The sequence below is a fragment of the Schistocerca nitens genome, chromosome 2 (genome assembly GCF_023898315.1).
Source record: "Schistocerca nitens isolate TAMUIC-IGC-003100 chromosome 2, iqSchNite1.1, whole genome shotgun sequence".
Taxonomy (NCBI): domain Eukaryota; kingdom Metazoa; phylum Arthropoda; class Insecta; order Orthoptera; family Acrididae; genus Schistocerca; species Schistocerca nitens.
The window spans coordinates 782,257,995-782,270,605 of record NC_064615.1 but is presented as its reverse complement, the minus strand read 5'-3'; the positions used below and the strand labels follow the sequence as shown (position 1 = coordinate 782,270,605).

At 44.9% G+C, this 12,611-nt stretch overlaps 1 protein-coding gene across 1 annotated transcript in view; it reads left to right on the top strand.

Moving 5' to 3' along the window:
• The first annotated feature begins 7,134 nt into the window (after positions 1-7,134).
• The window catches only part of LOC126235329 (uncharacterized), a 66,487-nt gene continuing 61,010 nt past the window's right edge, over positions 7,135-12,611 (top strand). Inside the window, exon 1 of the mRNA XM_049944052.1 lies at positions 7,135-8,228. Coding sequence (XP_049800009.1) covers positions 7,135-8,228 — 1,094 coding nt within the window. The remainder of the gene's footprint in view (positions 8,229-12,611) is intronic.

Below are 12,611 nucleotides of genomic sequence, written 5' to 3'. Positions count from 1 at the left end.
CTTTCCTTTATTCAGGGTCGATTGCCACTTTTAGCACCATACAGATATCTTATCTAAATAATTTTGCAAGTCGTTTTGATCATCTGATGACTTTACAAGACGGTAGATGACAGCATCATCTGCAAACAATCTAAGACGGCTATTCAGATTGCCTGCTATGTCGTTAATATAGATCAGGAACAAAAGAGGGCCTATAACACTTCCTTGGGGAACGCCGCATATTACTTCTGTTTCACTCGATGACTTTCCGTCTATTACTACGAACTGTGACCTTTCTGACAGGAAATCACGAATCCAGTCGCACATCTGAGGCGATACTACGTAGGCACGCAGTTTGGTTAGAAGACGCTTGTGAGGAACGGTGTCGAAAGCCATCTGGAAATCTAAAAATATGGAATCAGTTTGACATCCCCTGTCGATAGCATTCATTACTTCATGAGTATAAAGAGCTAGTTGTGTTTCAAAAGAACGATATTTTCTGAATCCGTGCTGGCTATATGTCAATAAATCGTTTTCTTCGAGGTACTTCACAATGTTCAAATACAGTATATGTTTCAAAACTCTACTGCACCATCAGATGTAAGACATATTTTACATGGTTGTTCTTACTGGTAAGCATTGGCGATTTCGTACAGCAGCATGTGAGACGATCAGGTAGTTTGATTATTACTTACACTGCTTATTATTAATTGGAAATTAGCCACATAGGCTATAGATGTGACGTAGCAGCTGGTTTGTTGAGACTAATGAGGATTTTTCAAGAATCGGTCGTACAGGTGCTTCGTAAGCCACTTCTTTCGTGGATGAATTACGTTTGCTTCAGTTCACCTAATGAATCTCATCCTGGCATGTGCTTTTCCTTCAGTTCGTTTTACCTGATCATTCCATTGTAGACTGCTTCAGACGATTACTCTGATATTTTACGGTTGTTTTGTTACGAGTATATCTAGTGATTTTTCGTCAACGGCATAATCGAACAGTAGCTAACGGATCTCCTCGGATGTTTATGCGCAACATCTTAACTTTTATTTACGTTCAATATTACTTGCTAGTCCGTGCACAATCAACGATTCTCCGCAGGTATTCCTGTGTTTCGTTACAGCCTTCTGACGTTGCAACCTACCTCTGGACAACACCATCGTCAGCGGACAGACTCATGGTGCTTCCAATGTTATGCACTAGATCATTTTTATATACTGTAAACAGTTACGGTTTATAACATTCCCTTGGGGTACTCCTGGAATTACCTATACATTCCACATCAGTGCTGTGTTCAACGCGTTTATACGTATTGGTAATTCCATTTTGTGCTATATCTTTGCTAAAGTGGCGCTAATAAGACGTCTCTGTTTGAAGTGAGGCGGGCGTTGGCTATACAGGGGAACGTTACTCAAGAATTGGTCGAACAAGGGTTTTGCATCCCCTTTGTGGGTTAATTATTCTTCCTCATCTTTGGTACAACTTCCAAGAAAAAAAAAATCTGGAGACCGGCTGCCATAGACAGTTAACAAGATCTTGCTCCACTCTCGATAAACCTGTTCACCCCATGTCTGAGTTTAATGCGGTTATGTTCAGCATCGGCCCTCCATCTCCGATCGGTCGATAGATGGTGCCCATGCGTGATTCAACCAAGTTACTTGCCTCCCGTTACTTTTACATCACCAACTACTGCTCTTTCTCAACTGTGCAGTTGTGTATTATGTACAGACTTCACCACCGTCTACTCTCATGTCGTTGTTTTGTGAATCAGTAATGTATAACAACGGGCGCAGTTGTTTTGATTATTGACACCCTTCCCAACTTAGTGTCAACGCAGGGGTCATTGGTCGCTGGAGATACCATCAGCTACAAGGAGAATAAATGGACGAATTAGATTTACTGGAAGAAACCAGGAAATATATTTCACAATTAATGGCTCATCGGTTTTCAGGACGCATAGATAGTACTTCTTGAGCTTTCTATAGTCACCGCACCCATCATCTTCACGAGTTAAAATTATTGGCTCTTGGAAACGATATCGTGCCTTAATATGCACGAATCACGAAGGAGAAGAGAGAGGGACAGAGGGAGAAGGGGGGGGGGATTGGGAGCGCCATATGCAGAAAATCACATACTGTCCTTTACTCTGTGAGTAATTTGACATATTTTTCTGCATTCAGGCACTTGATAACGACCAAGAAGTTCGATGGAATGAAAGAATTTCATGTGTACAGCGTATGGTGTTGATTTCCGGAATGTGTTTCGTTAAATTCATTAAGGTCGTCAGCGATTGCTATCGTCAAACATTCATTGTATTTCGGTTCTATCAGTTTGTCAGAGAGTTGGAAAATCTACTGCTAATGTAATGTGGAAATCAATTTCTTAGTTATAAATTAGTTTATTAAAATTCAGAAGTGGTTTCGGCTTTCCAGCCATAATCAGATCTGAAAATAAGCAATTAAAAACAAAAAACATGTCACTGAAGTTATAAAGCAAGAAACAAGCTTACTAAATGTGCGGAAAAAAGTGAACAGATTCACCGAGTACACGTAGGCGTGTAGTCAGGTACGTAAGAGCGGAGAGTGTATATTTAAAGAGAAAGTAAATGGTACTTGTTAGTTGTATTATAAAACTATTAATGTGTTTTTAATTACAAATAAACAAACATCGTCTGGATCAAAACTTCTTTTTCACCGACTATCGCTTACAATCTCGGTGCAGATCATGTTCAGGTCTGGCGCCGTAAAGTGCAGTTTGTCAACAGTGATGTAAGACTAACGTATTTGACGTTAGTTTTACGTTACTGCTGCAAACAAGATCACCGTTCCTAGTCATGGCGTCAGTTATGAGATATGTTTTTTGTTTAAATTTTCTCATTTTTACATTAGATGATGGCTTCAAAGCCGAAACGGCATGGGTTTTGTTTGAATAATATTTTCACCATTTAACTGTTCAAACGTCTTTATTTCATGTTACTATCACGATTTCGCCCATACACTGTTATGAAGTTCAACAATGTTGGATACAATTAGACTTTAAGTGAAGTCTTGGTCAGGATCTATTGAACTGTGTGTCGCAACGTGTAGATAAGTACATCAAAGAAATGTATGGAGACAGGCAGCAAACTTGTTTTCCAACCGTAGAACAAGTGAGCCATAAAATGAACATCAATACAATCGTTATATGTCCAGTGAATATGGTCTGAAAATAAACTATGGAAGTTACTAGTTGACTGGTGGTCAAAGATGAACACAGATGAGCATCTTTGACGACCAGTCAACCAATAATTTCCAGAGCATGTGTTCAGAATCACCGCACATGTAACGACAGTGTTGACGTCCATCTTGTGGCTCATTTGTTTTACGGCTGGAAAACAGGTTTGCTATCTGTCTACACACATTTCCTTGATTTTGTACTTATCTATACGTTGGGACATCCAGTTCAATGGATCTTGGCCGTGACTTCACTTAACAAAGTCTGATTATATCTAACAATATTGTACTTCATAATGGTTTCAGGCGGGAATTTGATATAAAATAAAGAAGTTTGTACAGTCAAACGGCGGAAATATCTTTTCAGGCATTATTACATAATTACGGTCCAAAAATACAGCGTGTTCATAGATTATCTTTACAACCTAAGACTTTAGTACCTTTAGAACTGAACTAGATATTAACAATTGGTTTTCAACATGTGATAAGATAGATCATAAAGTTTTGTTCCTCAGTTGTACACATCAATTTGTGCACCCCTAGTCGCACAGATAATGTCTAGTCGGAACGCCATTTCTCTCCACAAACGGCACAAGATCTTCACGGCGATATATTCAGACGCATTGCAAATGCGTGCCTTCGAATCCTGTAGGTCTCTAACCTTGGTTCTGTACACCAGATCCTTTACAAAACTCCACAGGGAGAAGTCGAGGGTGTGAGGTCAGGGGACTGTGACGGCCATTGGATTGGATCATCTCGTCCAATCCACCTATCCGGAAACTTTTCATCTAGAAATTGACGAACATTTACGGACAAGTGGGATGGAGCCTGATCGTGCTGGATTATCGTACCAGGTTACGCGTCTTCCAGTTGTGGCACGGCAAACTCTTGTAACATGTCGAGGTAAATACCACCGTTGACGGGAGACTCGATGGAAAAAAAGGACCAGTGATGCAATTGTGCTTCAGTCCGCACCGAACATTGACATTGGGACTGTTTCTTTCCATTTCACGTGTAACATGAAGATGCTGTGAACCCCATATACGAAGGTTATGACTGTTCAGTTTGCCGGATACATGAAACGTTGCCTCATCGGAGAAACAAATCTTTTCCAAAAAGTCTTTGTGTCAATCACGCCTAGCATAGCAACTGCAAACTGTTCGCGCTAAGGTTTGTCCATAGGATTTAATCCCTGTAGCAGCTGCTCGTCGTAGGAAAATAGCCATAACCTCTTACGCAGGACATTGTGCACTGTTGCTCGTGTCACTTCCATCTCTCTGGCCGTTGTACGCACCGATGTTGTCGGACTCCTTAAAAGCGCCTGCCGTACCTTGTCCACGTTGGCGTCCGAAACAAATGGCCGACTCTTGTCTCCTTTTTATGGAGAACACTACCTGTTTCTATAAATGACGTATGCCAAGGCCGAATAGTTGGTCGAGACGATGGTTGCCTTCCATACCGTGTTCGAAAGTTTCGTTGCACTTGGCTCTGAGCACTATGGGACTTAACTACTGAGGTCATCAGTCCCCTAGAACTTAGAACTACTTAAACTTAACTAACCTAAGGACACCACACACATTCATGCCCGAGGCAGGATTCGAACCTGCGACCGTAGCGGTCACGCGGTTCCAGACTGTAGCGCCCAGAACCGCTCGGCCACACCGGCCGGCTTCGTTGCACTTGGGTGTAGGACGTTATCTGTATGAATCAGGCTTTCTCATGTGGCGTCGACATTTTATCAGGTTTTCAAGTTCAATTTTGCATCAGAACTGCGTCACCTGGAAGATAAAAAAAAGCTTTTCGAGTTATCATATGTTGAAAAACATTTTTTATTATGTAGTAATATCTATTGTTAGATGCTCATTTTTCCATATGAGTTTATTTTAATTAGTGACTACGCAAATTGCATTTTAACTATTCAATTTACGATACTAGTTAGTAGTGTACCCTAACTACAATGCCCTCTGCTGACCTCAGTTATTTGTATAAATACTAGACGCATCCAGGCCGTCACTAGCACTTACTGTGTACCTGTATGTATAATTTTTGACGTTGATACCTACGTCAGAGCCGGCCGCGGTGACCGAGCGGTTCTAGGCGCTTCAGTCCGGAACCGCGTGACTGCTACGATCGCAGGTTCGAATCCTGCCTCTGGCATGGATGTGTGTGATGCCCTTACGTTAGATGGGTTTAAGTAGTTCTAAGTTCTAGGGGACTGATGACCTCAGAAGTTAAGTCCTATAGTGCTCAGAGCCATTTGAACCTACATCAGAATATTTTATCGTGCGTTTGGCTGGTATGCATGGCTGTTAAGCATGTAAATATTTTTTTTTATTTTTCTTAATTATCGGTAGGCCTGTTATAGATTTTGTTTCAGCCAATTGAACTTAGTTGATTACGACACTGTTTTTCTATTTGTAACAGATCTGAAGGCCGGCCGGTGTGGCCGTGCGGTTAAAGGCGCTTCAGTCTGGAACCGCGTGACCGCTACGGTCGCAGGTTCGAATCCTGCCTCGGGTATGGATGTGTGTGATGTCCTTAGGTTAGTTAGGTTTAATTAGTTCTAAGTTCTAGGCGACTGTTGACCTCAGAAGTTAAGTCGCATAGTGCTCAGAGCCATTTTGAACAGATCTGAAGATGGCAAGTAGCCGAAACCGGTAATTATTAACTGTAAAATCTGTATGATGAAGGGGGACTTTACAAATGAAATATCTAGTATAGAATAACACTATTACATGGCCCAAAAATACAGTGTGTCCATATATTATCTTCACTACTTAAATATCTTTAGAACTGTACTAGATATTGACAACTGGTTTTCAACATGTGGTAAGATAATTCATAAAGTTTTGTTCCTCAGTCGTACACATCAGTTCGCGCACTGTTAGTCGCACGTATACTGTCTAGTCGGAATGCCATTTCTCTCCACATACGATACAAGATCTTCACGATGACATGTTCAAAAGCATTGCAAATGCGTGCCTTCAAGTCCTGTAGGTCTCTAACCTCGGTTCTGTACACCAGATCCTTTACAAAACTCCACAGGGAGAAGTCTAGTATGTGAGGTCCAATCCACCTATCCGGAATAATCGACCGTGACTGTTTCAAAAATATGAAAAGGTTTTCAGATGCCGCTACTAGTCACATTTGACAGTCGGCAACAGAAACCAAAACATTGCATTGAAACAAGCGTTCAGTTCATAGTGCTGTGGAAGGTGGGAAAAAACCGCAAATTTGCATTCATAAGAAGAACACCACCAAAAATGCAACAGGAGCGTAATATGTAAGAAATTGTCCACGCAACCTGCCACTGATGATGCCTTGCAGAAAATAAAGGTGAAACGCGTATGGCACTAAAATTGTGTTTTATTCAGTTGCTGTCAGACGGTCCATAAGTAAAAATTATCAATATACCGTAATATTACGCGCAACTGAGGAAGACAGGACTACAGAAGTTTAAGATAACTAATCACAAAATTTGTTGCTCTTTCAATTATTTATTTAGCGACGTGTATCGAGATGATATCTCATCAGGCTATATTGGCATTACAAAAAGATTTAAAGTGTTTACAGATAGTAAAGATTCTTTACACGATTCTTGTGATCAACTGTGTTCTTGTGGCGTGGTATTCTTCTCGTGATTGCCAGTGACAGATTGCAAGATGTTCGGCGATGCTCGACCACCGGTTTGTGACGCAGCTGGCGCACTGTGGCACGCCTTCCAGAGCGGCCTGCGCTCTCTCCCGGAGGCGCAGAGGGCGTGGGCGCAGCGAGGCTGGCAGCCGCTCCGCGCGCCGAGGGATAAAATTGGAAGCAGCCCGTCGGATGTGGCGCGCCGCCGCTATCGATTGCCGGCGGCCGCTGGCGCTCGCTCGCCGCTGGCCGCTCACGGAGTCTTCTTTTGCAGGACGAGGTCACCGCCGACGCGGCCACTGACGCGCCGATGACGTCTCCCGAGGCCGCCGAAGCCCCGCCGGCGGGCGAAACCGCAGCCGCCCCCGCTGGCGACGCCCCCGCCGCGGACGCCTCCTCGGCGGACGCGGTCGGCGAGTCCACTACGAAAGAGGACTGCGACGGCCACGACAGCGCCGACTCCGGCGAGGTCGGCGAGCCGGGCGCGACGACGGCGGAGGAGGCGGAAGAGGACGCCAACCTGCCCGAGTGTAAGATAAAGCGCAACTACTCGTGCAGCCACTGCACCTACTTCACGCAGAACCCGCGCTCGTACCTGTACCACCTCAAGGACGAGCACAAGGAGAAGATCAGGGTGTACGAGTGCCCCAACTGCCTGTACGCGTCCAAGCACAGCCAGAAGCTGCAGCGGCACGTGCACATGGTGCACGTCATGGGCAGGGGCAAGCGGAAGAGCTCGGCGCGCTCGCCCAAGACGCCGTCGGCCAAGGCGAAGAAGGCGCCGCCGGACAGGGACAAGGGCGCGAAGGCGCCACCGCCTCTGCTGCCCTGCCCGGACGTAGTGGTGAAGCAGGAACCTGCCGGCTCCGAGGAGGAGGCGCTAGGGGACGGCTCCGCTCCGAAGGAGGGCGCCGAAGACGAGAAGTGTGAAAAGGCCGACGAAATAACCGAAGACGGCAGTAAGGACACGTACACGTGCTCGCAGTGCCCGTTCTCCGACCAGAACAAAGCGCTAGTGGCGCGGCACGAACAGGCGGTGCACCTCCGTAAGAAGTTCTTTCGCTGCAGCAAGTGCAATTACGTGACGCACATGCGCGCCAGGTTCACGAAGCACGTCAAGTACCACTCGATGCCGATGATCAAGTGCGACATGTGCGACTTCCGTACGCCGTACAAGTGGAACCTGGACCGGCACTACAAGAACCACACGGGCGACGGCGCGTTCCGCTGCTCGCTGTGCAACTTCACGGCGGACATCAAGCAGAGCCTGACGGTGCACGAGATGAACCACCACGTGCCGCCGGCGAGTGCGGGGGCGCCCGTGCCGCGCCGCCGCAACAAGGTGGGCGCCAGCGACTCGGCGCCCGCCCCCGCCCCCGCCCCCGCAGAGGCACTTCCGCCGCCGCCGCCGCCACCGCTCCAGGTGCCGCCCCCGCACCTACAGGCGTCGCCGGCCACGCCCACGCGCCTGCCGCCCCCACCGCCCTTGCAGCATATTCCGACTCTCGTGTCCGACTTCCGCTCCCAGCTGCACTCGTCTCAAGCTTCTTTCGAGGTAACATTGCACCTACACGTCCACAGGGGGAAACACTTGCCCCCTCACTGTAGAGAGCCTGTATAGGGAGACAGTGGCCGACCGGACGATACGGCGCCCATTTTTCTGCCAAACTGCGGGCGGGACTTTTGAATGGACAGTAGTGGAGTACACACTCACTGAATCAAAAGCACAAGACAATATGGCGAAATCATTCGTTAAATGCCTTTCTTTACAGCTATAATATACTCATAGTAGCCTGCTACGTACAGCACAGGAAAATTTGATACAGTGGCTGTAAAAATTATTCGTTACTTGAATTTTCCTCCTTTAAAGATCGTTTACTAGACGTATTGCAATGAAAGTAACGTAAATAAAAAAAATATAGTGTATAGCATTTGTTTTGTATCGGAAGTGCATAACGCTAAAGATTTAACGTACCTGTATTACGCCAGATGAATGAAAGTCATAAGCAGTTGTTTACTTGTGACATGCAAAAAGGGTGAGACGTATTACTACGTCTTCAAACTTTTTGCATGTCACAAGTAAGCAACTGCTTACGACTTTCTTTCATATATATATATGAATACCTCTCGTAGATAACAAACGAAAAAGATTACAAAAATCAGGTAATGTTAAATGTAGGCTACTGTAATAACGACCAAATATAACAAGAAAACTACCGTATCCCTTCTACCCCACAATAAGTAGGCCTATTAAAACCTGTCGTCAAGAGTACCTACAATTATTTACTACGAATAATGTTTCAGCAACCACAACTGCGGAAAACGTGCTTACAACTTGCCTGCGTCATCAGTCAGTCAATAATACTGAAACCAAAATAATGCCTAGAGTTGTGATTCGGAACGAAATTAAGTTTGACGCTATATAGTCGAATGAGCATGGCACAACAATTACAGGAACTTTCCGTTTCCAGCAAGGACTGTCAGATATTGGCTTCAGAAAAGCTTGTGATGCTACCAGTATGCACGAACTGTTAAAGAGCTTAAAAAACGGTATACAACTAAATCGAACATACATGCACAACGCATAACAAAATCTAAATAATTGAAATACCTTTTAATCGTTTCCAAAAGCCCTCTGAACTTCAATTCAACTCAAAAGCACGGCGAACATAGGAAGCGCGAGAGACGTTTGGCAAGAAAATGGCGCCAAAGCTAATCAACCAATCACGGGCAACTTCGGCTATGGCCACTCTCTCTGTATACAGGCTCTCTACTTCACTGAACCTTGTATACTGACTTTTCATTCCTTATAGAATTCTCAAATATTTCTAAAAGGGGCGTTTCGAAAGTAAGTTTCGTCATTGTTTTTCACACGGAAGCTTCATTGCAAAAAACACACACACCGTAGTATTGTGAACTATAGATCCTGCACTACGAGGGTGGTTTCATAAGTCGCCGCGCGGGATTAGCCGAGTGGTCTAAGGCGCTGCAGTCATGGACTGTGCGGCTGATCCCGGCTGAGGTTCGAGTCCTCCCTCGGGCATGGGTGTGTGTGTTTGTCCTTAGGATAATTTAGGTTAAGTGATGTGTAAGCTTAGGGACTGATGACCTTAGCAGTTAAGTCCCATAAGATTTCACACTCATTCACCCATTTGATAAGTCTGGTAATTTCCATGAAAGAATGGAATATTTTTGTTGCATCTTCGTGGTTAGTAAACTTGATTATTCCAAGGATCGTACAAAGAATTTCAATGTACAGCGCGCACTTCATTGTTGACAGAAAACCGAGTTTCCTGCTGTTATCAAACATTTTCATCTGAATGGTTGGACTCTCGCCCATATCAGAACAGACCCGGATGAAATTCACGCGGTCACTGCACCATCACTAAAGACCATTTTCTTTTGGATTAGTGAATTTAAATATTGTCGGACAAGCATCGAAGACGAAGCATACTCCAGCCGTCCAGCTTATGTCACCACAAAGAAAAATGCGTAATATTCTGCTTGGAGAAATGGTTACGAACAAGCTGCGTGATAGGTGAATGCCACGATTGCTCGTAGTCGACCAAAAGTGCATCCAGCACAACATTTCAACAAAATATCTGCCGATGTTTAATCGGAATCCTCGAGACGTTTTGCACCGGTTTGTAACTGTTGATGAAACTTGGATCCATCATCACACACCAGAGTCAAAACTGCAGTCAAAACAATGGACAAGTGCTGGTGATATTGCACCGAAGAAGGCAAAGGACCATATTTTAATTGGTAAGGTGATGGCCACCGTTTTTGAGATTCCCAAGGAAGGAGCCTTATAAATTACTTGGAAAAGGACAGAACCATAACTGGACCCTACTGTGCTTCATTGTTGGATCTTTTGATACTTACGTTGGCTGAAAAAAAACCAAGGTTGGCATGCAAAAATGTGCTCTTTCAACAGGATATTGCACCATGCCACACATCAGTGATAACACCAGCGGAAGTGCGTGAACTGGGCTTTGAATTGGTTCCTCATCCACCTTATTCACGAGACTTACCCACAAACGACTTTTCCCGCTTCCTAACGTGAAACTTTGACTTGGTGGGAAGAAATTTTCATCAAGTGAGGGAGCTATAGTTGCAGTCAAGTATGAGTGTTTTGGCCCTGCAAGGGTCTGACAAGTCCGGGAGTTTTGTGGCACCAGATGTCTATACACAGGTCAAGCAATTCTTGCAAAAAGGATGCAGGTGAAGATGTAAATTACGTGCCTGTGATTTCTCCCACAAGTATTCTGTAGGGTTCCGATCAGGCGAATTTGATGGCCAAGACATTCCAAGTTAGTGCACCATAACTGTCTACAAACAATTTACATCGTAATACTGAGCTTACAAGGTAGACTGTTATCCTGGGAAGATACCAAGTGTAAAAGGATGCAGATGGTCTGTAATAATATTCGTGTCGTCCACAGCAAGTGGTGCCTTCAATTACTGTCACAGGCCCAGTAGTATAATATTGCTCCCCCCGCCTTTGACTGTGTTGTGGTGAATCTTTTGAGCAGCAATTTGCCTGGATGGTTACATATTCAGACACGAGCATTGATCTCGTGTAATAAGGAACGTAATTTATCCGATACTTTTCCTTCGGTTCACTGCCCATTCTCAAAAATGGCTCTGAGCACTATGGGACTTAACATCTATGGTCATCAGTCCCCTAGAACTTAGAACTACTTAAACCTAACTAACCTAAGGACAGCACACAACACCCAGTCATCACGAGGCAGAGAAAATCCCTGACCCCGCCGGGAATCGAACCCGGGAACCCGGGCGTGGGAAGCGAGAACGCTACCGCACGACCACGAGCTGCGGACGCCCATTCTCAGTGATCCCGTGTCCGCTGCAGTCATAACTGAGGTTGCCGTTATGTCAGTTGTCACTTATCCTGGTTTACAGATTGGACAAGCTTTTGACGTCCACTTTCTGTCACGAGGCATCAACGTCAGACACATTGTCACCTACTAGTGCAGATGTGCAGGAAGAGTGTCAGTGAAGTTCTGAATGGTAGCGAGAGAGATGTGAAGCCATGCTGACTCCAGTGCCTCTGTGAGCTGTGCTAGGTTTCACGGTTGAGGCTCAGTGGTACGAACCGCCCGATTGAAGTGGTTCCATAGTTTCTCGACTGGGTTTAAATCCAGGGAGTTTGTTGGCCAGGGGATTATGGTAAACTCATCCTTGAGCTCTTTGTGCCACAAACTTATACTGTGAGCTGTGTGACATGTTGCATTGTCCTACTGGTAGCTGCCATCATATGGAGAAAAACAGACTGCACGTAGGAGTGGACATGGTCACCAGGGACGGATGCATTGTGCGTTTCAGAATGACACCTGCTGCGGAGGCCCGTACACAGCAGTGTTCACTGAATGGTCATCGACAGACGCTGTTGATAACCCCTTGTTTCATCTAGGGATCGGATGCTCAACAGTTGCATGTCTATTTACCCGTTCACGTCTCTGCAGGTTCTGTTCACCCCTATCATCTATGGCCTGTGTGAAGTTCACAGTTTTACATTTCTGTACATTTAAAGCTAACTGTACGTTTTTGCACCACTTTGAAATATTATCAAGATCTGAATGAAGACTTGTGCAGTTTTTTTTCAATCAGTACATCGTTACAGGTAACTGAGTCACCTGGAAAAAGTCTCAGGTTGCTATTAATATTGAGCGTCATGTGATTAACATACAAGATGAAAATCAAGGGTTCCAACACACTTCCATAGGACATGCCCGAAGTTACTTCTATATATGTTGCTGACTG